General features: G+C 45.1%; 1 protein-coding gene across 1 annotated transcript; it reads left to right on the top strand.

Annotated features, from left to right (window-relative positions):
- The first annotated feature begins 351 nt into the window (after positions 1-351).
- LOC102849400 (regucalcin-like) lies at positions 352-885 on the top strand. Its single transcript, XM_006881011.1, has one exon. It carries the CDS (start codon positions 352-354, stop codon positions 883-885), a length of 534 nt encoding a protein of 177 aa, XP_006881073.1.
- Positions 886-23,740: the final 22,855 nt, after the last annotated feature.

Genomic DNA, 23,740 nt, shown 5'->3' with positions numbered 1-23,740 from the left:
AATGACTCTACTCCTTCAACCTCAGAAGAGCAATCTCAAGAGGAGCTATGTGTAATACCTAATGTCTTGGACTACAAACTAAAAGGTCATTGGTTCAAATCCACCAGCCAATCCATAGGGAGAAGATAGGTACTATGCTGTCATAGAGATTTACAGCCCAGAACTGACCAATGACAGTGGGCTGGTTGGTTTGCTTTTAATAATAAGGAAGTATGGCCAGGAACTAAGACCTATGATAGATTTCTACTCTAACAATGTCATCCATTAAGATTGAGTGTGTTTTGCCAAAGAATCGCTGTTGTGGTGAGTGTCCAGTGTGGGAAGAAGCAAGCAACTCTCTACTCTTTGTAGATGTTCCAGCAAAAATGGTTTGCCGATGGGATTCGCTTAGCCCTCTTTCCTGACCACCATGTGGAAAAGTACTTTGACCAGGTGGACATCTCCAATGGTTTGGACTGGTCCCTAGACCACAAAATATTATATTACATTGACAGCCTATCCTACTCTGTGGATGCCTTTGATTATGACCTGCAGACAGGACAGATATCCAACCGCCGCAATGTTTATAAATTGGAGAAAGAAGAGCAAATCCTAGATGGAATGTGTATTGACGTTGAGGGGAAGCTTTGGGTGGCCTGCTACAACGGAGGAAGAGTGATTCGTTTAGATCCTCAGACAGGGAAAAGACTCCAAACTGTGAAGTTGCCTGTTGATAAGACAACTTCATGCTGCTTCGGAGGAAGGGATTATTCTGAAATGTATGTGACCTCTGCTCGGGATGGAATGAATCCTGAGAGTCTTTTGAAACAGCCTGAAGCGGGTGGGATTTTCAAAATAACTGGCCTGGGGGTCAAAGGAATTTGCCCTTGTCGTTATGCAGGATAAGTAATGGGATTTCTTTCCTGCTGAAGGAAACTTTGAAGTCAGCTAGAATCCTGGGGGTGAGATCTCAAAAAAACGAAGCAATGCTATTATTGTTTAAAAGCATTATTACTATTTAAAAGGTAGAATTTTTTTTTTTTTTTTGCAATATCCAGAAGCACTTTATTACACATCTGGGAGCAAGCAGTGAGATCTTTTACAAAGATTGCCTCCCTGTCTGCAAGTGGTCATTAGCTTTTTTGTTTTGTTTTTTTTTTTGTTTGTTTTTATTTATTTATTTGTTTGTTTGTTTTAATGAAAGTTTACAGAGACTTAGGGTTTCCAGTCATTCATTGTTGCACTTTTCTCCCTGCCCACTCTCCCCCCCCCCAATTCACTCTTCTCCTTGAAAAGAAAAAGAAAAACTCTTTCATTGTTATGCAATCCTCAAATCCACTCCACAATGCAGCCTTCACTCTGGACTTCCCATTCTTACATCCCTTTTAAACATATCTCTCCCTCTTCTGTTTCAATGCAGTATAGCTCATTCTTCCCCTCTTTTTCTGTCTCCTCTCAACCCTGATGTCAGTCCTGTTTTACAGCAGTGGCCCTATGCAATATTTGTCTTATTGTGACTGAGATAGTTCACTCAGCATAATGTCCTCCAGGGTCACCCATCTTGCATAATATTTCATGAGTTCTTTGATTTTCAATGCAGCGTAGTATTCCACTGTGCGGATATGCCTGAGCTTCTCTATCCATTCGTTTGGTGATGGGCACATAGGTGGTTTCCAGCTCTTTGCTATTGTGAACAAAGCCACAATAAACATGGGTGTGCATAAAAGGTAGAATATTTTAAACAAGAGATGATGAGTGAATTTGAGGACACATTGTAATGTTTTCTGAAAAAGAAATGCAAGTAATTATTCAACTGTAATTCAGCCACTTGACCACTTGAATCTGAAAATTGCTTAGAGGAAAAGACTGTTCTTTAATCTGAATTTCATATATGATATACCTACCCACAGCTTAAAAAAAATACCAATAAACTATAAGCTGTTAAAAAAAAGAAGTATCTGAAACTGCCTCTCATATCCTTTATTATTTATAGGAATATGTTGTTGTTGTTGTTGTTGTTGTTGTTGTTGTTGTTGCAGTTATGTGCTGTTGAGTTTCCTGTGACCCATAGTAAGCCTATGTACAACATCTCTGAAACCTGCCCCGTCCTGCCTGAGCCAGTCTCACTGACTCCAACATCCCTACCCCCGTTGCCCCAGTTACTGAATCAATACATCTCATCCAGGGTCTTCTTTTCATGAGCTGTCCCTCCACCCTTCCAAGCATGATGTCCTTCTCCAAGGACCTCCGTGCCACTTGCCCAAAGTATGTGAGACAGAGCTTCAAAATCCTAGCCTCCAAGGATAAACTGTTTCACCCTCTCCAAGACAGACCTGTTTGTTTTCTTGGCTGTCCATAGTATGTCCAAAACTCTTCTCCAGCATCACAACTCAAGGGCATCAATAATTCTTCTGTATCCTTAGTCATTGTCCGGTTCTCTGATGCATAGCAAGTAATTGTGAGGACTGTGGCTTGGATCAGGTGCACCTTAGTCTCTAGACTGACATCATTGCTTCTCAGTACTCTTCAGAGGTCCTTGATAGCAGGTTTTCCCAGTGCAGTTTGTCTTTTGTTTTCCTAATGGCTGGCACCAAGAGTATTGATTGTGGAGTCGAGCAAGCTGTAATTGTTAACAGCCTCAATCTTTTCTTCTCCATCTATCATGGTGCTGTCAATGTGCACATTTATGCACTTGTTACCTGCTATCAAGTTGGAATAGACTCATAGCTGGCCCTCCAGTAGCTTTTCAGAGACTAAATCACAAGGGAAAAGATTGTTCATCTTTTTTTCGTGGACCAGCTGGGAGATTCGAATTGCATGCCTTTGGGTTGGCAGCATAACTTCTTACTTCTAGGCTCCCAGAGCTCCTACACACACACACACACACACACACACACACACACACACACACACACACACACACACACACACAGAGTCTCCAGCATAAAACATTTTCAAGTTACAGTGAACTGAATTTAGGACTTTTCACTTTTTTGTACATCATAAGTAGTTTGTGCCATAAACAGTACTGCAATGTGTAATTTGCTAATGATATAATTCTCAGATGTTCACTCACAGATGTTCAGTGTTATAATGTAGTGTTGAAAACACTCCGATTTCTGAAAGAATTATAAAATACTCCTCTATGTATCAGGGATATTGTATCTTTCTGGGAGGAAGTTACCGGAAAATGCATGCAAAAGATTTGGGGGAAACTGCGAAGTCATGTGAACATGCTCCAAGCGTTTGATCAAGATAACATAATGGAAGAGATCGTTGGAAAAATTGTCCATATGGCAAGAGCACTAAATTTAGAACATGATATCCCTGTTGTGGAGAACTCATAGATCATGAGGAGGAGGAATAGACAGATCAGGACTTAATGAATTGTGAGGAGGAAAGAAATGCTGAAGAAGACAGAAATGCTGAGGAAGAAGCTGTCAGAAATTTCTAGAATGGAAAGATGAACTGGTTTTTTTCTAAACTAAATCAGGGTCTTTAAAACAAACCAACCAGCCACCCAAGCCTATGACTTTTTTAGGTCATTTTCTATAGATCAGAGAAACGCCTTGTGGGGTTTCCAGGACGGTCTCTCTCTCATTAAATCCCTGACCTTTCAGTCAGCAGCCAAGGCATTAACCACTCACTCTGGGGCTCTGGTAGACTGGCAGGTGGTTTAAATCCACCAACTGCTTGAGAAAGATGGACCATCTCCTCCCATGCAGTTTAAAACCTTTGAAAATGCCTCGGACGGTTAGCTAGGAGTTGGTTCTGATTTGATTGCATTGAGCTTTTGTTCCCAACATTGAGTTTTGTTCCCAGCATTGAGTTTTGTAACCGTTTTCAAGGGTTTCAGTTGTTTGAAAACATGTATCCGTATACTGATCTCTGCTCAAGCCCATAGGCAGATTCAGGAAGCAGTGAAATGTTACCAGGAAGTATATGAAGAAGAATGGGGGAAAAAGGACCATCGAGTTGTTACCCCAGCTGACAAAATTGTCAATATCATCTAATTTTCCTCATTGGGCAGATTTCATATTTATGTCGTGTGTGTTTTTAAGCGTCTTTCTCCTCCCCTTTCCCTGTCATTGCTATGGAGTCGGGACTAGCTCCTGGCTGGCCCTCCTGTTTGCAAAGGTTGTAAATCACATGGGAGGACATTGTCTGTCATTCTCCTAAAGAGCAGCTGGTGGATTTGAACCACCTGCCTTTGGGTTGGCAGTGCAACTCCTTCCCCATTAGGCTACCAGAGCTCCCTAATGTATGAAAATACTTATTACAATGTCTATAAGCTTATGTGAAATGTTTTAACCCCCAAAGACAAATCAAAATAATATTTATAAATTACTGATAGTAATCAGATGGGAACCCTGCCACTGTTGGGAGGGAATCCAGTTTGCCTCGTTGTAAAAAGCAGCACTGCAATCCCAAAGGCACACAGATCAAATCCACCAGCTGCTTCACAGAAGAACGATGAGAAATCTCCTCCTGTACAAATAACTGCCTCTGAAAACCCACTGGAGGGTCAGCAGTGGGTCAGTTCCAACTTGATGGCACACAGCAACCACCATCTGTGTATAGTCACATAGACAGACCTACATATGTACTTATATGACTCATATATTTTGAGGTTGTTATTCTTCCAAAATTATGTGGGTCGTAGCCATCACCACCAGGCCTCTTGTTCTGGTGTACATTTTAGTGACATTATTACCTTCATCCTGGAGAGAGTTAAGCCAGGCTACTCCTTGGAGGCAAGGATTCTGGGGCTTCATCCAACATACTTTGGACATGTTGTAAGGAGGGACCGACCGGTCCTTGGAGAGGGACATCATGCTTGGGAGGGTGGAGGGACAGCACAGGAGGGGAAGATCCTCTATGAGGTGGATTGATTCAGTGACTGGGGTAATCGGGATGGGTGTGTCAGAGACAGTGCGATTGGCACAGGATAGAGCAGGGTTTAGGGCTGTTGTACATAGGGTCGCTATGAGTCACAAATGACTCGATGGCACATAACAACAACAACAACATTACCATCCACAAACTGAATTTCCACCGCATCCAGTGTTAGTATGTCTCTTGCCTGAAATAACAAGTATCTCTCTATTACCTGGGCAGTGAAGCTCCCTTCCTTCAGCATGCCTCAAATTCCTAGTAATTTTATCTTGGATTTTGTGTGAGCCTTGCTCCGTAGTCCTCCGTGTGTGAGCCCATTATGACAGTGACTGTGTCAGTCCATCTTCCTGCAGGTCCAGCCCTCCTCCTTTCCCAGCGTGATGTCTTTTGTCCAACGACTGGCCCTTCCTGACAACGTGTCCAAGGTCTGTGAGATGAAGTTTCTCTAAGCCTACCCCTACAGAGCGCCCTCGTTACACTTCCTCCAGGACAGATTTCTTTGTTCTTTTCATATAGGCGATATCCAATATTCTTTGCCAACACCGCAATTCAAAGGCATCGGCTCTTCTTCGATCATCCTTATTCATTGTCCAACTTTGAATGGGATCAATTTTAAAAACTAAGGAGGAAAAGCTTACTTTTACTATTTTGTGTGTGTCAAATTGGATCTGACAGGTACAGGAGGAGATTGCCCCTCCTTCTCCAGCAGAGCATCTGGTGGATTTGAACCATGCACCTCTGGGATTGCAGTGCAACTTCTTGCCACTAAGCCACCAGAGCGCCAAAAAAGCTTACTTTTAAACACAATTTTTAGACCACGCTTAGCTTGATATAAAAGGTGTTGCTCAATCCATTAGAAGAGAAAATAAGCTTGTGCCCTCAAGTTTATAATTTTGTTGGAAATAAACTAACTTGAAATGGGTTTTAAAAAACAAAAGCACAGTGAGAGGATTTCCGTACGGAGCTGGAATTGAGAGGGGTCCTGAAGGTAAGCTTGAAGTATGGATGGGCGAGAGGAGGAAGGCATCTGGTAAATGAACGAGTTCCGCATGTGGAGGGCTGGAGATGGAGGTGGCTGCAGCATTGCCGAGCAGCGGTCAGCGTTCCCTTCCAGCCTGCACTGGCCGATCCTCTTGTGGTCTGTCACAGCCACTCAGAGCACCCAGAGAGTGATCCTGGTGAGAGGCGTGCGATTGATCATGACCGCTCGCCGCAGTGGCTTCTTAGAACCTTGGACATGGAGGTCAAAATGGGAGATAGACAGTGTGGAACTGACTTATAGGAGACAGGGAAAAAAGAGTGGCGTTAGGATCTCTGGGGGGGGACAGCTTGTGGCCACTGTCTAACACGACAGCCCACGTGTGGGTTCTTTCCCTCTGAGCAATGAAGAGAGAACGAAGGCAGCTGACCTTGTACTTGAGCAAACCACAGAGCCAAGCGAGGTTTCACAGCAAGCTCCGTGATGAGGGGGAGCAAAAGCAAATATTCTCTTGTGAAGGTTGACTTAATTAGCCATTTTAATAATTCATGAGTCTTTAAAATGTTTGCCAGAAGATTCAGGGCTCAGATTCCACTTCTGGCATTGGGCTTTAGGCTTTCTCCACCGCTCACTGTGCTGTGGCCGGGGCAGGCCAGCTGATGCACAGTTCTTAACCCTTCGGAGGTTAGTGAGCCTCCTTGAGAACTGGGAGAAAGTGCCAGCAACTTGCCCTGGGAAAATACTTGTATGTACAAAGTCGATGGCTTCTCAGATTCCCCCAAGTCCACACGTGAACCTCAGTTTAAGAATTCCAAATTGAGATGATCGCTAAGGCTTCAGCACCATTCTTGTTGTTATTGTTGTTGTTAGGGGCCGTCGAGTTGGCTATAACACGCAGCGACCCTATGAACAGTAGATCTGAGCCTTGTCCTGTTCTGCACTGTCCTCATGATCTCTGTCATTCAAGTTCAAGCCCATTGTGATTGTCACCGTGTAAGTACATCTTAATGTGCTTCTTCTCCTTCTCTGGCCCTCCACCTTTCCCAGCATTGTGTCTCTCTTCAAGGGCTGGTTCCTCCTGGCAACATACCTGAAGTGAGATCAATTTTCACCATCTTTGCCCCTAAGGAGTGGCCTGGTTTCACTTCCTGTGAGACAGATTTGTTTGTTCTTTTGGTAGTCCATGTTGTTAAGTGCCGTGGAGTGGCAGGCGACTCATAGCGACCCTATGAAGGAGAGTCCTCAACGCTTGGGTGTCTCTCATCCTCTCTAGTCCATAGCGTAGTCAGTCCTCTTCACCAACACCACAGTACGAAGGCATCGATTTGTCTTTGGTCTTTCTTATTCATTGTCCATCTTTCAGATGCAGACAAAGGAATTGAAAATTCTAAAGCTTTAATGAGTTTCACCTTAGTCTTGAAACTGATATCCTTGCTCTTTAGAACTTTGGAGATGTCCTTGAAAGCACATTTCTCCCATGTCATCTGTAACTGTCAGTGTGTCCCTGAAAATATTAAGATGCTTTGGGATTACAGGCAGGTAGCCTCATAGGCACATTTGCCTTCTTAGTTACTTGGTGCTGCTGTCATGAAGACTCCCTCTGCCCACCCAAAGGCCGTGCCTCTCTGCCGGTTCGAATCCACCAAGGGAGGAAGATGCCAATCTCTCATGACTTTAGAGCCTCAGAAACCTGCCAGAATGTCAGCTGTGAATTGATGCTCATTCAGTGGCAATGAGCTTTGAGTGGGTTACAAAGATACCACAAGTGGTTTTAACAAACTGTTTTCTCACACAGGAGGCTGGCAGTCCAAATTCAGGACAGTGGCTCTAGGGAAAGAATCGTTTTCATCTATTTCAGCTTCTAGGCTTGGTACCTGCGTGAGCTTCATGTGGCGTTCCATTTAACGTGCTCCTGACTGTGCCTCCTCATTTCCTGGCTTAATCTGACCCTTTTGTCTCTCAAAAGAGACTTTCTCAGGACACACCCAGCCCTAAAAAGGTCTTTGCCTCAAGGGACCATAACCACAGGTACAAAGGTTAGGATTTGCCACACCTGGGTTTGTGGTAGGGTTTTTTTTTTTGTGGGGGGAGACAGGGAGGGAGATTGAAAGGTACAAAATTCCATCTGTCACATTTGCAAGATGAGATCTTGTGACGCAACGTGTGTTCATTAGGCTGAAGCCGTACTAATGCAGGAAGGAGAACGGAATGAATCAAAAGCCTTGAGTCAGCGCCCGCCATGGCTGCCACCTGCTCAGAAGGCAGCTTGCTGGAACTGTGGGGGTGGGCGCTGGAGGCAGACAGCCCGTCCCCATCCCCCTGGCCCCCCACCCTGGCTCCCAGCGGCATATCCCAGTCCTGACTTTCTGGCTGATTGATTGGGGCGGGGTGGGGAAGTGTTTCACCTCCCTTCACCTTGATCTCCTCATTGCCAAGAGGGATGCGTCTACCAATCTGAGTACAAAGTGAGGCAGTCTCTGAACATCATCCCGCATGGTGCTTCTTGTTGTTAGGTGCCATCCCATAGCAACGCTGTGAACAACACAGCCGAACCTTGTCCTACCCTGCGCCCTCCTCACCGTCTCTGATACGCCTGGGGCTTCTTGTTATATGCACAGCTGACCCCTCAGCAGGTTTTCAGAGGCTGTAAATCACCGGGAAGGAGTCTGTTCATCTTTCTCCCACAGAGTGGGTGAAGGATTTGAATGGTGTGCCTTCATCACAAAGAGCATTGGAAGATCCCATCCTGAAGGACAATGCTGTCTGTCAGCTGGTAGACTTGATCCAAAAGCCTTTGGATCGCCGGTGGAACTCCTTACCACTAAGCCATCAGAGCTTCAGTGCAGAGAATGCATGCTTCTGAACTTACCTCCCCCACCCCAAGGGGTGCTGGGGACTCGGGGACAGAATCTTGATTCAATACTGAGAAGATAGACTCATTTATGGCCAGGGTCTGGGTTCCCCTGACCACCTGAGTACACTGTCCCGCTCGCCCACCACGTGCCTCCCCTGCAGGAATGCAGGCTGGTCAGGGAAGCAGTGGACAGGCCCCTGGGGTGCTGCAGCCTGGTCTGGCGCCCTGCCTTCTCCCCTCCCCTGCTGCTCTGGAGTGTGGAGGCTGCAGGGAACAATGGGGGGGGGAGCGTCTGGGCTGTTCCTGGCTGCAGGCCTGACTGCAGCAGAGAAGTCAACAGAGAGAGAGAGGGAGAGAGAGAGAGACTCGCTTCTCAGCTTCCTGAGCCAGCAGTCAGAATGGCTCAGGAGCAGGGCCTGAGGAAGCGCAGGGCTGGGGAAGACGGGGCTCTGCCTCTCCAAGGACCTTGAAGCTCCTGGGGGACATAGGACCAGCCCAGAGGAGGAGGAGAAGTGAAGGGCTGCCCTGCCTCAGGATGCCTCTTCAATAAGGCTGTGAGAGGAGGGGACGCTCGCATGAGGCCATGTCCTTGAGACGACTCTATCCTCACAGTGACATTGCAGGGTGGACACAGGGACCCTTCATGGCAGAGACCCAGCAGGTGGGGGTCCCAGTTGATGGTTCAAACTAACCCAGAAATGCCTTAGAACACGAAAGACCACAGCCTTGAAAACACCGTGGTGCCCCTCCGCCTGGCACACGTGGGTCACGGTGAATGGAATCCACTCACAGCAGCTATCAGTACAGGAGCGTCCTTCAGGGAGAAGGCCAGGCACTGGGAGCTCGAGTGACTCACGGAAAGGCAGCAGCTGTAAGGCAGCGCCTGAGAATGCACACCAGGGCTATCTGGCTCTGAAGCCCTTTCTTCCCCATTCAGCACCCTGCTAGGTAAAGAGGGGGTGTCTCCAGCACCCAGTACCCACCTGCCTACAATGCACATAATCCCAACTTGGTAAATACTTGCCTCTTGAGTGGGAGGGAGAGAATGCTCCCCTCCTGGCTCCAAGCAGCTCTGGACAGTTCACGTGCACTGTTTCCCTTTCCTCCCACATTCCCCACTGAGGAATCATCCTTCTTCCTCCACCAGCAGAGACTGTGGACTGAAGAGAAAGGCCTGGCTTAGAGGGACTGGGCCAGACCAGCCCTCACTGTCAATAGGACGTCTTCAGAAGTCTTCAGAAAGAGCTAGAACACACAGCATTTAAATAAGGCCATCTTCAAAGGAATCAATGTCTGCAGGCCTTCACAGCCCCAGTGCAGGGAAGGACAGCCCGTGTTGGGCTCTTGTGGGCGGTGGGGGGAAGGTCTCCTGGATTTTCTGCAGAAGCCAGCGTCCTGGAGATTGACAGCCAGCCTTGAAAAATAGGTCTGCAGCAGACAGCGGCAGGAAAGCTTCACCCGCCTGGGCCTTTGCCCAGGAGGAGCCCTGCTGTTTCCTGAGCAGTCTCCTGACCTGAGCGGTAATGCATCACCCAGAGAGCTGGGTGCCCCTGAGCAGAGAGAGACACCCCCCACCCCCATTCATTTTCCAGCCACTGGTTCAGTGATGCTGATGAACTGTGATTTTTAAATGGAAAGGGCTTTGTCATTCTGAGTTTTCCATACAGTTCAAGCACAGCCTTTTCTTTTCTGACCAAGGCCTTGGGGCAGCCTTCTTAGCATCCTGGGTGTGACATGCTCCCCAGGGTCAGGTTTTGTTTCCTTGTCATTTTCAGGGTATCCGAGCACATGGCAGGAATTTACATCTGAATCACAGCTTTCTGGAAGGCAAAAAAGCCCGTGTCATTACTTAGACTTGGTAAAATCCCTTTGGATAGGAAGAGCCAGCGCCGTATTAATTTTTCTTGCTGTCACTTGACAATATGAATTGCTTTTATGTAAGAACTGGGAGCTCGTTGGATTGAATTTAGGAATGGTTAAAACAAATGTGACTTCAGTGAGTTTGAATGATTGCAGCGCAATGAAAGGCGAGAGGGCTGATTTATCATCGCTTTCAGTTTTATTTATTCAAAACTCTTCCATCGGTGGTATAAACAAGCTTTATTAAAGATTATGAATTCAATTTTACAATGAGCTGTAAATGGCTTTCTATAGAGAGATTACTTGATTTGTGTGTTTTTTTTTCCCTCAATAAAATATGGTTTTGCCCAGTGGAGTTACATAGTCTGTATGTTAATATTGGAAGATTATTCCACGGTACATGGCATCCATGATGGTCTACATTTGATTTGTTCTCTGATCTATTTGTCTTCACTTCCTTTAATAAACACTGAGACCAAATGTATAACCTCTTAAGGCCCGCACGCCGATGAATAAAGGAATGTCTGTCCACCACTTGAGTGATAATTCTGGTTCCCTATAAAAATGTGATAATGTTGGCGCTTCAAAACAGACCGGTATAAAAGACACGAGGGATGCGGTGGGTCAGTGATGGGGAGTCCTGATTGACCTTCAGTTTTGTCACATGGTAACAGGCTCTCAGGGTCCACCAATAAGTATACTGGCCTCAGAGTCAAGGAGAAAGACCTCACTCAACAACAGATTCCTTGGGAGATGAACACTTGACTAACATCAAGCCAAAGACAGCCTCCTCCAAGAGCCCACCATATTGGGAAGTATGTTTTGTTTTTATCCTTCCACAGAGGATTGTGATTTTCACAGCACAGTGCCGACCAAAGTAAGGCACAGATGAAAACGTGGAGAAGGGAGTTCATGCTTATGTGAAGAATCTCAGAATGCGGGGGACTGGAGAGGGACCTCGAGAGACCATTTATTTTCATTCCCTTAAGACCAGTCAGTCTATTTGTACTTCTAGAAAGGTAATCGTCTCTAGAGAGATGATTCTGTCTCCTCAGTTTATAATAGTTGTTATTTTCCTTCATCGTAAAACCCCAGATTGAAGGATCCAAAGGTCAGTTTGGGAAGAAATAATTTCACACTTGTCAGTGACAATAACGTTAATTCAGCAGGGTGAAGTTACTGCACACTGAAAATTCAACAGCTTCAATGCAGTATCCAACGAAGAGACTTGGAAATCTCAAGTCAAGTGAAATTTGGGCCACAGACCACGTTGTTTTAAATTTATTTCATATTTCCAGTTGAATTAACCAGTCCAAGAATTTTAGCAAAGAAATACAGTGAAACCCTTCATTCACAGACGTTCAGCAACTTTAGGAGTGAGTCAGTTCAACCAGACCAGTGAAAGCGAATCTAAGGCCGGTGTTACAGGCACCTCTGCCCCTTGGTGGGGAAGGTGATGAGAACGTTGGAGAACAGCCAAGCCTGCTTTCTGAGTCCACACCTTAATTCCAAACTTCCTCTCCTCTTCTTTAACACCCACAGTGCCCCAGTTGGTCGTTTTCTACCTCCAAATGGAAGATAAATGGCCTGTCCCGAAATGCTTCAGCTAATCCCAAGGCTAGCCTGTTCTGGCCACATCAGTGGTATAGCTTTCTGGGCTTGACCTCTGATAATTCGAAGTGTTCTCCTGATCTTCCTTGTCTTTGTGTCTTCTAGGAGCTCATCACTGCACCTACCTAACATATAGCAGCCACTCTACTTTCCTCTATTTGCTCAGTTGGCCTGGTGGCAAGAATCTGTACTTCAATCCTGAAGGCATGCAGTTCAAGGCCACCATGGAAGAAGAATGGGCAGTCTCCTCTCATGTGATTAACTGCCTCTGAAAACCCACTGGAGGGTCACCTATGGGTCGATTCCAACTCATCAGTACACAACAACAACAGCAGTGGCCTACTGAGGAAGGAGCTGCATTGCCAACTCAAAGGAAAGCAATTAGAACGCTCTAGATTCTCTGAGGGAGAAAGGTAGGCCACCTACTCTCATGTGATTTATGTAGCCTCTGAAAGCCTGCTAGAGGGTCAGCTCTGAGTTGGTCCCAGCTTGGTGGCCATAAACAACAGCGGTCTAGTCAATTCAGAATTGCTCAGTTAACCCAAAGACCAAGTCTCAGTGGTAGTTCGAACCCACCAGCCGCTTCTCAGCGAAGAGATGAACAAACTCTCCCCAGGAAATTTATAGCCTCAGAATTGCACTGGACCAGCCAAGTGCTGGTTCCAAGTTGATGGCAATTAGTTGAATTTTATGACTTGTTTATTACTAAAAGACACAGTGAGTGCAGGCAGGGTATATTCAAACAAAGAAAGCTAAACATGAACACGAGAGAGAAAAAAAATCAACCTAGAAATTCCTTATACAAATAGTGAACATGATGGTCTTATAAGTTGAGATGAATACTTGGATAGTCTTGGATGGTATAGAACAATAAACAGTTTCCTTTTTTCTCCTGCCTTCAGGGTTTCCCTATCCTAAGCATTAAGCTCTTAAACTAAAGCTAACCTCTTTCCAGAGTCCTTTATGTCTTGCAAGAAGGCAGCACAAAGCCCAGCAGGTGTGAGGGGAAAGTGGGAGTGGCTGGAAAATGTGGCCTTGTGAAAACACCGGGGGCAGTTCTGGCTGCATTCTGGTTGAAGATGCGCTTTTACCTTGTCTCTCTACATCTTTCATCTGCAGCTTCCCAAAGAGCCTCGTGATACCACCCACTTTCCAGTCTGACCCAGGGCTCACTTTTGGCATCTTACCTATACAACGTCGTGAGAACGACTGAAGGGGATCCCAAGAACGGCACAGAGACAGCACAGAGAGTCAAGCACTGAGAACAAGGACCCAGGATAAAGGCTACATTTAGAAGAAAACGTCCAAGAACCCAGGAAAAATCCTTGCCGTGTAATGGGCGTGCTGAGTACACAAATACAGAAGGATGGCTTTTTAGAAGATTGGAGATGGGGGGGCGGAGGGAGAAGAATGCATTTGAAATCTCTGAGGATCTTTGAATAAAATGGCTGATTTCAAGCCAAGGAAGGGAAAATACAAAGTGAATCTGGAACATTTTGTGTCAAACCCTAAAAATGTCCCAAATACTTGAATAGACAGGTCCTAAGGATACAGAAGGTAGACTGGAAAAACTCATATTGGCTAAATTTGAGATAACTGGGGCACTAAAAGGTAAAATGACTACATAATATATTGTTGTTATTGTTATGTGCCATCGAGTCACTTGCGACTCATAGCGACCCTATGTACAACAGCCCTAAACTCTGCTCTGTCCTGTGCCAATCACACTGTCTCTGACACTCCCATCCCGATTATCCCAGTCACTGAATCAATCCACCTCATAGAGGGCCTTCCCCTCCTGCGCTGTCCCTCCACCCTCCCAAGTATGATGTCCTTCTCCAAGGACCGGTCTCTCCTCACAGCATGTCCAGAGTATGTTAGATGGAGCCTCAGAATCCTTGCCTCCAAGGAGCCACCCGGTTTAACCCTTTCCAGGACGAAGCCGTTTGTTTTCCTAGCAGTCCATGGTATTCTCAATACTCTTCTCCAACACCACAGCTCAAAGGCATCAATTCTCCTTCTATCCTCCTTGGTCATTGTCCAACTCTCTGATGAATAACAAGTGATTGTGAAGACCATGACCTGTATCAAACGCACCTTAGTCTCCAGGGAAACACCATTGCTCTTCAGTACTTTGGAGAAGTCCCTAACAGCAGACTTTCCCAAGGCAATGCGCATTTAATTTCCTGGCTGCTGGTGCCAAGAGTGTTGACTGTGAAGCCAATAGGATTGAATAAAAAAAATATCAGCAAACCAACAGTCAGTAGTAATACAGAAAGAGAGGCGGAGGAAGGCAAATTCTTTACAAAAGGATGCCAGCGGATAGAAAGAATTTGAGAGTAAGGAAAATTATCATTTTATAACTTCCAATGTAATTGTTGGTCTAGGCAGACTCATCAATGGATGCAGAACTCACTTGACAAAGAGTTTCTGGGAAATAAGAGAGTTATATGGTGACGCAGCCCGCCCCACTGAGAATGGATTCTTTGAAGGTGAGGAACATACCTTTGCAATGGTAGATCTGATGGCTGCCCCGTTCCCTAAGTCTTCAGATCTCTAACAGTGCAGAAATTGCTATCATGAGCTGATACGTGAAATAGACAATATCAACTACAACGTGTTCTTACTAAAAGATTTACAATTGCATCTTACCAACCTAAGTTCTACCTTACAGGAAATAAAGATGACTGAGGAAGATTGGACAAATATAGAATGTGGATGTTGTGGAAGAAAATTGTCGTGGATTCTTTAAAAGGTCTGTGCTGTGAAACAGAGCCAAGATAGGGGGATCAGATCTAGATTTTAAAAATGGAAAGAATCTAAAGAGACTTGCAGTCTACATCGCTGGATGGGTCTTACTTTGAAGCATTTCAAGAGAAATTAGGGGAAGTTTAATTCCTGTTGTTAGTTTTAAAAAGTATGGAGATAGTATTATGGTTTTATAGGAGGATATTCTTATTCATAGGAGGTACAGGCCGTATACTAAGGGGTGAAGTATAATGCCTGCAACAACTCTAAAACGGCTCAGAAAAATCTTGCATTCCTGTGTGTGCATTGTTGTTACTGTTAGGTGCCATTGAATGGAGTATGACCCATAGCGACTCTGAACAACAGATCGGAACCCTGTCCTATCCTGTGCCATCCTCACATTTCCTGACCACTAGAGCCCATTGCAGCACTCACCATGTCAATCCACCGGGCCAAGGGTCTTTCTGTCTTTCACCGACCCTCTACCCTTCTAATCAACATGTTCCTCTCTAAGGAATAGCCCCTCCTATTACATGTGTATATTATATATGGAGAGAAAGAGACTGTCAGAAGCTGAAGTCAACACAGCAATAGAAAAAGCCAGTATGATAAAAATGGTAACCACCTTTGGATCCAAGTGGGCATTATATGAGTGGTTCATTGTGCTGGTCTGTCAACTTTTCTGTATATTTGAAATTTTTAGAAAGACATTGAAAAATTGATTTCTGAGGAACATGTTTGGCAGTTAAAAAACAAACCAACCAAACATCCTTGCATCTGGGAAGGCAGAAGGTTCTTTGATTTCTAGTCAGTTTCTGCTATTGTGACAGGAACTAATCCGTCTCTCCCTGCACCCACACACACAGCAGGGGCAGTGACTTCTCTCCGAGGTTCAGTCACTCTGGTCCCAGTGAAGAAAATCAAGATTCTTGTCTAACCTACTCTTATTTTCTCATGTCCAGAAGAACCTCTCGGGAAAGCCCTCTGCAGATTTTCCAGAGCTACAGGGGGCAACGACTTCCCAGTAAATTTACTTTCTTTTATTGCTAAGATTTCAGAGCACCAGAAATAAAAACAAATAACTTGAAGGATGTAGTCAGTCCAGATACTGACCTGTGCTTTTCCAATATAACTTTGACCTTGTGCTCATTTCACTCCCGGCCTCCTCAGCCTTCTTTCTCGGGCTGGGTCTTGCCCCTCTTGCCGATTTCCCTGCAGGCGTGAGGCCACTGCATTTCAAACAGAGGAAAGTGCCATGTGAGCTTCCAAGCTGACACTGTTATCAAAAGTTTTATGGAAGACACAGTAGACAAGGTGGTTCTCAGCATAGAACAGAGGAAATGAGAGCACAGAAAGTCAATGATCAGAGGGAGGAAGGTGGGCTAGTTTAGAACGTTATAAAATCTGCTGGAGCAGACGGAGAGCAGAGTCCAGGAACATTGACTGGACCTTCTGAGGAAGATGGCGTGTCAGCAAAAGAGAGCCGAACTGGCAACAAGATGACACAGTGGCTGAAACAGGCTTGAGCAAGTCAGAGATCTTGAAGATGGTGCAGAAGGGGACAGGGTTCAGACCTGTTGTCCACAGGGTCAGTATGAGTCATAACGTAGTCAGCTTGATGCCACCTAACAGCAACAACAAAACAACAATTAGACGGAGAGTGAAAAAACAATGAAAAGGGAGACAGGATGCCATCAGTATTGACTTCCCATCTTAAGACTGTATGTACATCCTCATTTACTCCTGTCAAACCAGCCAGAAGAGATTTTTAAAAATCCAACTTCTGTGGGGTGAGGGAATAGAGTTTAGGGTCACACTTCCATGCATTCCACCCCGACTCCCCTCACCCCACCACATCTGCTAACACTGTGACAACAACATCAATCACGTCTTTCTGGGAAACCAGTTAGAGTGTTGAAAGCACATATTCTTTTTCTTCTTTTCAGTTTAATCATCTCATGGTTAATTGCTTTAATTCTTAATTTCATGAAGGTAGTATCATCTGAATCATAAATTAGATGAGAAAAAATGAAAATTGTATAAATTAATGCACAATGACACAGAAAACAATGAAGATGAAAGTAATATTTAATGAATTGCGTAGTTAACATTTTCAAAATTGTTTAAATAATTACTTGGGAAGATCAGAATTCTCCTGCTGGCTATTTTCTCTGATTATATATTTTTTAGAAAATCTTATTATTTATAGGACAACATGTACTTTGTAAAAATATTCTGAATATTTATTAAATGCCACGTGAAAAGGAGGTGTACAGAATTCCAATCTCCTGGTCCATTCATCTGCTCATTCATTCAGTGACATTTATTAAGCATCAGCTGTGTCTCAGCATCACTTGAGGGGTGACGGTATCAACATATGAAAGTCCCTTAAGGAACTCAGTCTACCTGGAGCATCCAATCTGCAATCAACTCAATTCAGCTTCACGCATTGCTGTTGTATCTGAACATAACTGACCCTCCAGTGAATCTCCGGTGACTTTAAATCAGGAGAATGACCATTTTTTCCCTGTGGAGCAGTGGGTAGATTCGAACCACCTGCCTTTGGGTTAGCAGCACAACTCCTTACCCACTAGGCCACCAGAGCTCCCTTAACCTATAGTAGTAACATGAAGTAGTTTAAGGATGTTACGAGACGTGGTGATTACTCTTTCCTGGGCTCAGGGAGAGGGATTGGTAGAGTGAGGGAGACATCACAGAGGGTGTGAGGCTTGGGGGAAGGGTGTTACATGTTTAGCTGGCAGTGGGTGAGCGAGGAAGCACACAGCCTAGGCCGAGGGAGCAGCGTGAACAAAGGCAGGAAGGGGCATAATGCATCTGGATGCCTGCAGGTTGTTCATTGTGGTTTGAGAGAGTGGAAAGAGACACTTGCTGTGAGACTGGAGTTGGAGAGAACAGGTCTGGATGAAGAGATGCTGCATTAGATTTGGGGTGTGCTGGTTGTGGACCTACAGGCCTCCAGGAGGAGCTGACAGTAGGCATTTACAGTGTGGCTCATAGACCTGGACAAGAGGCCCTTCCTTCTGGCCCTCCTCTAGATACACCCCATCATCCGTATGTTAAGTCCCACAATTTGTTTTTCCATCCGCCTGTTGAGCACTTGACATCTCAGGTTGTTTTTCTTTTTTTTACTGGGCGAATGAAAGGCAACATGTGACTATTAAAGCTGATGGCTTTCAGTTTTCCCTATGTGCATCTGCTTATAAACCCACTTAGTATGTCTGATTCAGTCCATTCTCCATACTCTTTACCCTTCATTGAGCTGTGGATAAAACATGCCCTGGCTGGATTCCGGGACCAGCTCTGATTTACACTACAACTCTGGAAAAAGAAAGCTTACCTTTCTCAACCAGGGTTCCTTATTTGAATCACAGGACAAGAAAATTATAGGGCTGGTATATTTTCAATTCTCTCAGCATAGCCCATACCTAGTATATTCTACTCTCCCCCAACGCCCCCGTGTGACTTACAGCTTCAGAAAGTCCACTAGAGGGTCAGCTGTGAGTTGGTTCTGACTCATGGCAATGAGTTGAGTTGATTTTTGAGTACCGTTCTAAATGCATAGGGAACAAGCTGATTCATCACATGCTGAGGATGCCTTAGGACCTCTAGGGCTTAAATTTTCCACCAGCTGAGCAACACACAGGCCCTGAAATCAAGAATGCTACCACGGCAGTTGCTCTGTTTTGCTGGGTAGGACAGTTGGTTGGAGGAGTGGAGGTATGGGAGGGAAGTATCAAAAGACGAGGCTTATGTTATCTCTGTTCTGTAAATTGCGGAACTGAGGCCTAGAAGAGAAATGCACTCTCATTTTCCCAAAATGGGCAAAGGTAGAAAGATGTCTGATCTTCTCACTGGTCAGAAGGGGGAAACAGCCAGCCAGCCTCCTCCTAGGCCTGAAGATAATGGGTTTTATCAACTTTTCTTCTCAGCTAACAGTTACCCATTGGGCAGCTGTGTATGTCATGCTGTGACAGGCAAATGCTCTGGACTTAAGTTAACTTGAAGCAGTCTCAGATACACAGAAACCACATGGCTTTAAATGTTAAATCTTGGCTTGATTTTTTTTTTCTCTTTCTCTCTCAGACAGGTCAACAAGGAAAACTGTGTACAAAAGGCCATAATGGAATAGGACTTAAGGAATCAGGAAGACACTTTCTGTGGTGCTCCGTAGAGGCAAGAATGATGAGAGTTCAGCTCACATATTTTGTGCATGTTGTCAGAAGGCACCAGTCCTTGGAAAGAGACTTGCTTGGAAAGGTGGAGGGACAGAGAAAGAGAGGAAGACCTTCAAAGAGATGGACTGACACAGTGAGTGGGACAATGGGCTGGAGCCTAGCACAGATTGTGAGGATGGTGCAGGACAGGACAGGGCTCACACTGCCATTGACAGTGTGGCTGTGAGTCGTGGTGGACTCGATGGCACCAGCACTTTAGCAGGCACTGTTCATTCCCACACCCATGCTGAGTGGGTCCTCCACTCCGTACATACATCTCTGCGCACACGTCCATATAGTACTCTTCAGCTCCACTTGCTGGGCATCAACCCCCTGGAAAATGCACTTTCTATAGGTGATTATTCATTTTGTCATCCAACTTCCTGTCGTTTAAAGTTTGATAGGTAGGGAGCTCTGGTGGCCTAGTGGCAAGAAACTGCGCTGCAATCCCGAAGGTGCATGGTTCGAATCCACCAGATGCTCCGCTGGAACAAAGAGGGGCAATCTCCTCCTGTGCCATTTGGATGTGATTCAGTGGTACACAACAAAGAAAAAAGAAAAGTTTGCTATGTAAAATCACTGTCTCACCGTTGAGGAACTATGTATAGAGGATCCTTTTAGTGATGATGCTGAAGGGAAAGATCGCTGATGGCACTTTTATCTGGGAGAGCTATCAGAGAGGCAAATTTCAAAGATGTCTCAGGCAAGAGCTTGGGAGCAATCTGAATGCTGAATAAGGGAATGGTGACCTTTGATACCAGTAGCATAGTCTGTAGGGAGTTGTACTGCTCACCCAAGAGCAGCAATTCTGGAAGACGGGCAATCTTCTGTACTATTTACAGCCTCCAAAAACCTGCGAGAGGGTCAGATCTGTTGTTGGCAATGAGTGAGCGAGTGAGTGGCTTTTAAAGCAAGCATCCTGTCTCAGCAGCATTCCATCTGTGGATGGGAAGTCAGGTCTCTCATCCCATCACCACATTAGCAAGGACCACATTAGTCTTGAGTTTCCATTTACCGGTCATCGGCTTTAAGGAAGGTCACAGGGTTGCCAGTGGTAATTGAAAGAGCATTTACTTAATGCCTAGTTTGCATGACTGAAAGAAAGAGGGCGTCTCCAGCAGAGGAAAGACATTTGATGAGAACATAGTCTGACTTGGTCAGAGGAGGTGACACTGCAGTGTAGCCTTCCAAGAAGGTGCAGACAGTCATTGGAGAGTATCTGGAACTGGCCTTGCTGGACACCCACATGTCCTGGGAGGTGGGATTTCACTTTGGCTTGTTAAAAATGGTGTTCCCTGGATCTCAAGCGTCCACATGCCTTACCTTTATCTTGGGGAACTCTGAAGACCCCAGCATGACCTAAGGGGATTCCTTTGGGGCTGCAGGAGGGTTAACTTACAGACCACCTTCCTGGGGAACTGTAGTTTGAGCATTAAACCCTCGGTCCTTCCTCTTCTTCCCTCAGGTAGCTTTCTGATTTGTGTTGAGTCTCTGGTTGGCCCACACGGTTAAGCACTCCATTCTGGTAGAAAAGGGGGTTGGTTCAAGCTCACCAGAGAGACCTTGGAAGTTAGGGCTGGGGGTCACTGCCAATAGGTCATGACCTGGAAAACCCTGAGTAGTTCCAGTTTGCACATGAAAGGTGGGAAGGGACTTGACAGCAACTGACAATTCCCACGCCCTCTGCATTGTGCTGTGCAATCAGATAGTCTCTGATTTTACCTACAACTTGCGTCCCTCTCCTTCACCTCTTTTTACTAGCCCGTTTATAATTTCAAGGCCTTTTTTTTCTCTCTCTTTTAAAGCAACCTTCTTAAATTGTTATGGTGAGCTAAGGGCCTCTCTTCCTTGCCCTGTCTATAACTCTGTTAAACTTGGGCTCTGGTGGCAGAGCGCTATAAGATGTTGCTTTGGCAACCCAAAGGCCGGCAGTTCAAATACACCAGCTGCTCTGCAGGAGAAAGATGGGCAATCTTCTCCAGTCAGTACCCGCAGGAGTCAGTTCTGACTGGATGGCACATAACAACACCTGTAAATTAACATTTAGCCAGACTGCAGCCCTCGGTGATCCATGTGGTAGATCAGAGTAGAATTGCACTCCATAGGTTTTCAGTGGCTGATTTTTTTGCAAGTAGCTTGCCAGGCCTTTGTTCTGAAGTGTCTTTGAATAAAGTAAGGACTAGCATCTCAGCATGTTAATCTCTGCACTACTGTTTATACCATATTTAAATTGATGTCACACAGTAGGTGTTCACCACACACTTCATAGAAGATTATGAACCACTTTTCCTTTTTTTTTTATGAACCACTTTTCTTGATTGGCATGACTCATGAGCCAATCTTTTAAAATGCAATTTTAAAAAGACTCATTACAATCTGAGAATTTATACTCAAAAGGGCATATTAGGTACATTGGAGCCATCAATTGTTGAGTGTCTACAATTGGTTCAGCAGTTGGTCTCTGTGGTAGTGGTTAAATGCCCCCGCCCCCCAATGCTCACTAAAAGGTAAGGGGAAGGTGTGTGGGTTTCGAAGAAATCATCCCAACTGGCAAGGGACTTCAGTAAAGGTTCTGAAACCCATTGTTGTATACTTGTGTACTTGTATCAACTCAGAAAACCTATATGATAGAGAAGGACTGCCCATTGAGTTTCCAACGCTATAAATCTTTACAGAAGCCATCTATCTGCCACATCTTGTTCCAAGGAGTGAATTGTAGTTTTGAGCCATCAACTTTTTGGTTATCAACCCAGAACTTTAATCACTGCACCAGCAGGGTCCCTTTAGTAAAGATTATTCTGTCAGGTACTTTTTTCTTTTTTTTATAGGGAGAGTCAAGTTACTTTATTAAATCATGCATAATGGGAGCTCTGGTGGCCTAGTGGCAAGAAGCTGCACTGCAGTTCCAGAGCTACGCAGTTCAAATCCACCAGATGCTCTGCTGGAGAAGGAGGGGCAATCTCCTCCTATACCAGTCAGATCTGATTTGAGGGTACACACAAATAAAATAAAATCTTAATGAAAAAAATCATGCATATCACATGTGTTATTGCAAATAGTTTAATCTGTACTCTAGAAAGTCTGTTGTACTTTTATAACTTTACAAAATACATCTACAACAGTTATTTACTTTAAAAAGTGTAATTCTGGACTTAGGCATTTCAGAATATATCACTTTTGACGTCTTCTGTTAAGTCTAACTTCTGTGGTTGATTGCCATTGAGTCCTGCACGACTCACAGTGACCCTATGAACCTTTCAATAACTATCGTTTCTCCAAGTTCACAGAGTTTCCAGAGGCATGTTGTTTAGGAAGTGGATGCTACTCCTGCTTCCGTAATTCTAATGCTAGAAAGTAAGGATGTCCGTTTAAAAGACTAAGGTGTGCTTGATCCAAGCGAAAGCATTTTTCAGTTGCTTCCTATGTATCTGAAAGTTGGATATTGCATAAAGAAGACTAAAGAATTATTGATGCTTTTATTTTAAACTGTGTTGCATAAGAGTATTGACTATCACATGGACTGCCAAAAGAATGAGTCTGGTTTGGAGGAAGAGCGACTGGGGTGTTCATTAAAGGCAAGGACGGTGAAACTTGGTCACTTACTTTGGTGAAGAGGGGTTAGTCCTTGGAAAAAAAGACATTGTGCTGGGAAAGGTGGAAAATCAGAGGAAGAGAGGAAGACTTTCAACAAGATCTAATGATACACATACCAGAGGTGAAGATGGTGCAGGAGAGAGCAAAGTTCAGATCTATTATTCACAGGATTGCTACAAATCCGACTTGACGGGACCTAAAGGCGCGCGCGTGTGTGTGTGTGTGTGTGTGTGTGTGTGTGTGTGTGTGTGTGACTTGATGGGACCTAAGGGCGCTTATCTAGTGTGTGTGTGTGTGTGTGTGTGTGTGTGTGTGCGCGCGCGCGCGTGCCATCAAATAAGATCTGACTGGTACAGGAGGAGATTGTCCCTCCTTCCCCGGTAGAGCATCTGTTGGATTCAAACCATGCACCTCTGGGATTGCAGTGCATTATTTATCTTTTGAGACATTTTTTGTGGTCTCCATTTTACAAATGAGACCTAAAGATCAAATGGACTCACCTAAAGCCACACATTTAAGGGCGGGCCACCACCCAGACCAACCCCGATCCTGCTCCAAGCCAGAACCCTATTCCATAACACCAAGGGACTATTTGGAGTAATCCCACCCATCTCGTAATTTCCACCCCCACCCCCCCTTTTTCCTCTAGTAAATTATTCGTGGTCAAGAAAGGTAGAAGACACTTTGAGCTTAGTGGGTTAAGCTTTGTGGGTTCGACCATACACACAAGCTGATGGGTGTTGGTGAACGTGCAAAATGGAAAATGTCTGGTCTCCGTGGGGGCCAGAGTAGGAGAGTGAAGAGAAACTAAGCGCAGAGTGTTTACTGGGATTTCTCAGCTTCGTTCTTTATAAAGTCTTTAACGCGGGCTCCTGATAAGCGGGAAATGTTTGCGTGCGTGTGAAAAGGCAAGGCGAGCAGAGGAGAAAAGGCGAGCGGGCAGCGCGCAGCGCGCAGCGCACTAGTCCTGGCGCAACGGCCCGC

The sequence above is a fragment of the Elephantulus edwardii genome, unplaced genomic scaffold, assembly GCF_000299155.1.
Source record: "Elephantulus edwardii isolate Elephantulus edwardi_28Jun2011 unplaced genomic scaffold, EleEdw1.0 scaffold00011, whole genome shotgun sequence".
Lineage (NCBI taxonomy): Eukaryota > Metazoa > Chordata > Mammalia > Macroscelidea > Macroscelididae > Elephantulus > Elephantulus edwardii.
The sequence above is the reverse complement of the archived record's forward strand: the minus strand, read 5'-3'. Positions and strand labels throughout refer to the sequence as shown.

Coding starts and splice junctions, on each gene's coding strand:
- LOC102849400 (XM_006881011.1), top strand. CDS start 352: ATGTTCCAGCAAAAATGGTTTGCCGATGGGATTCGCTTAGCCCTCTTT.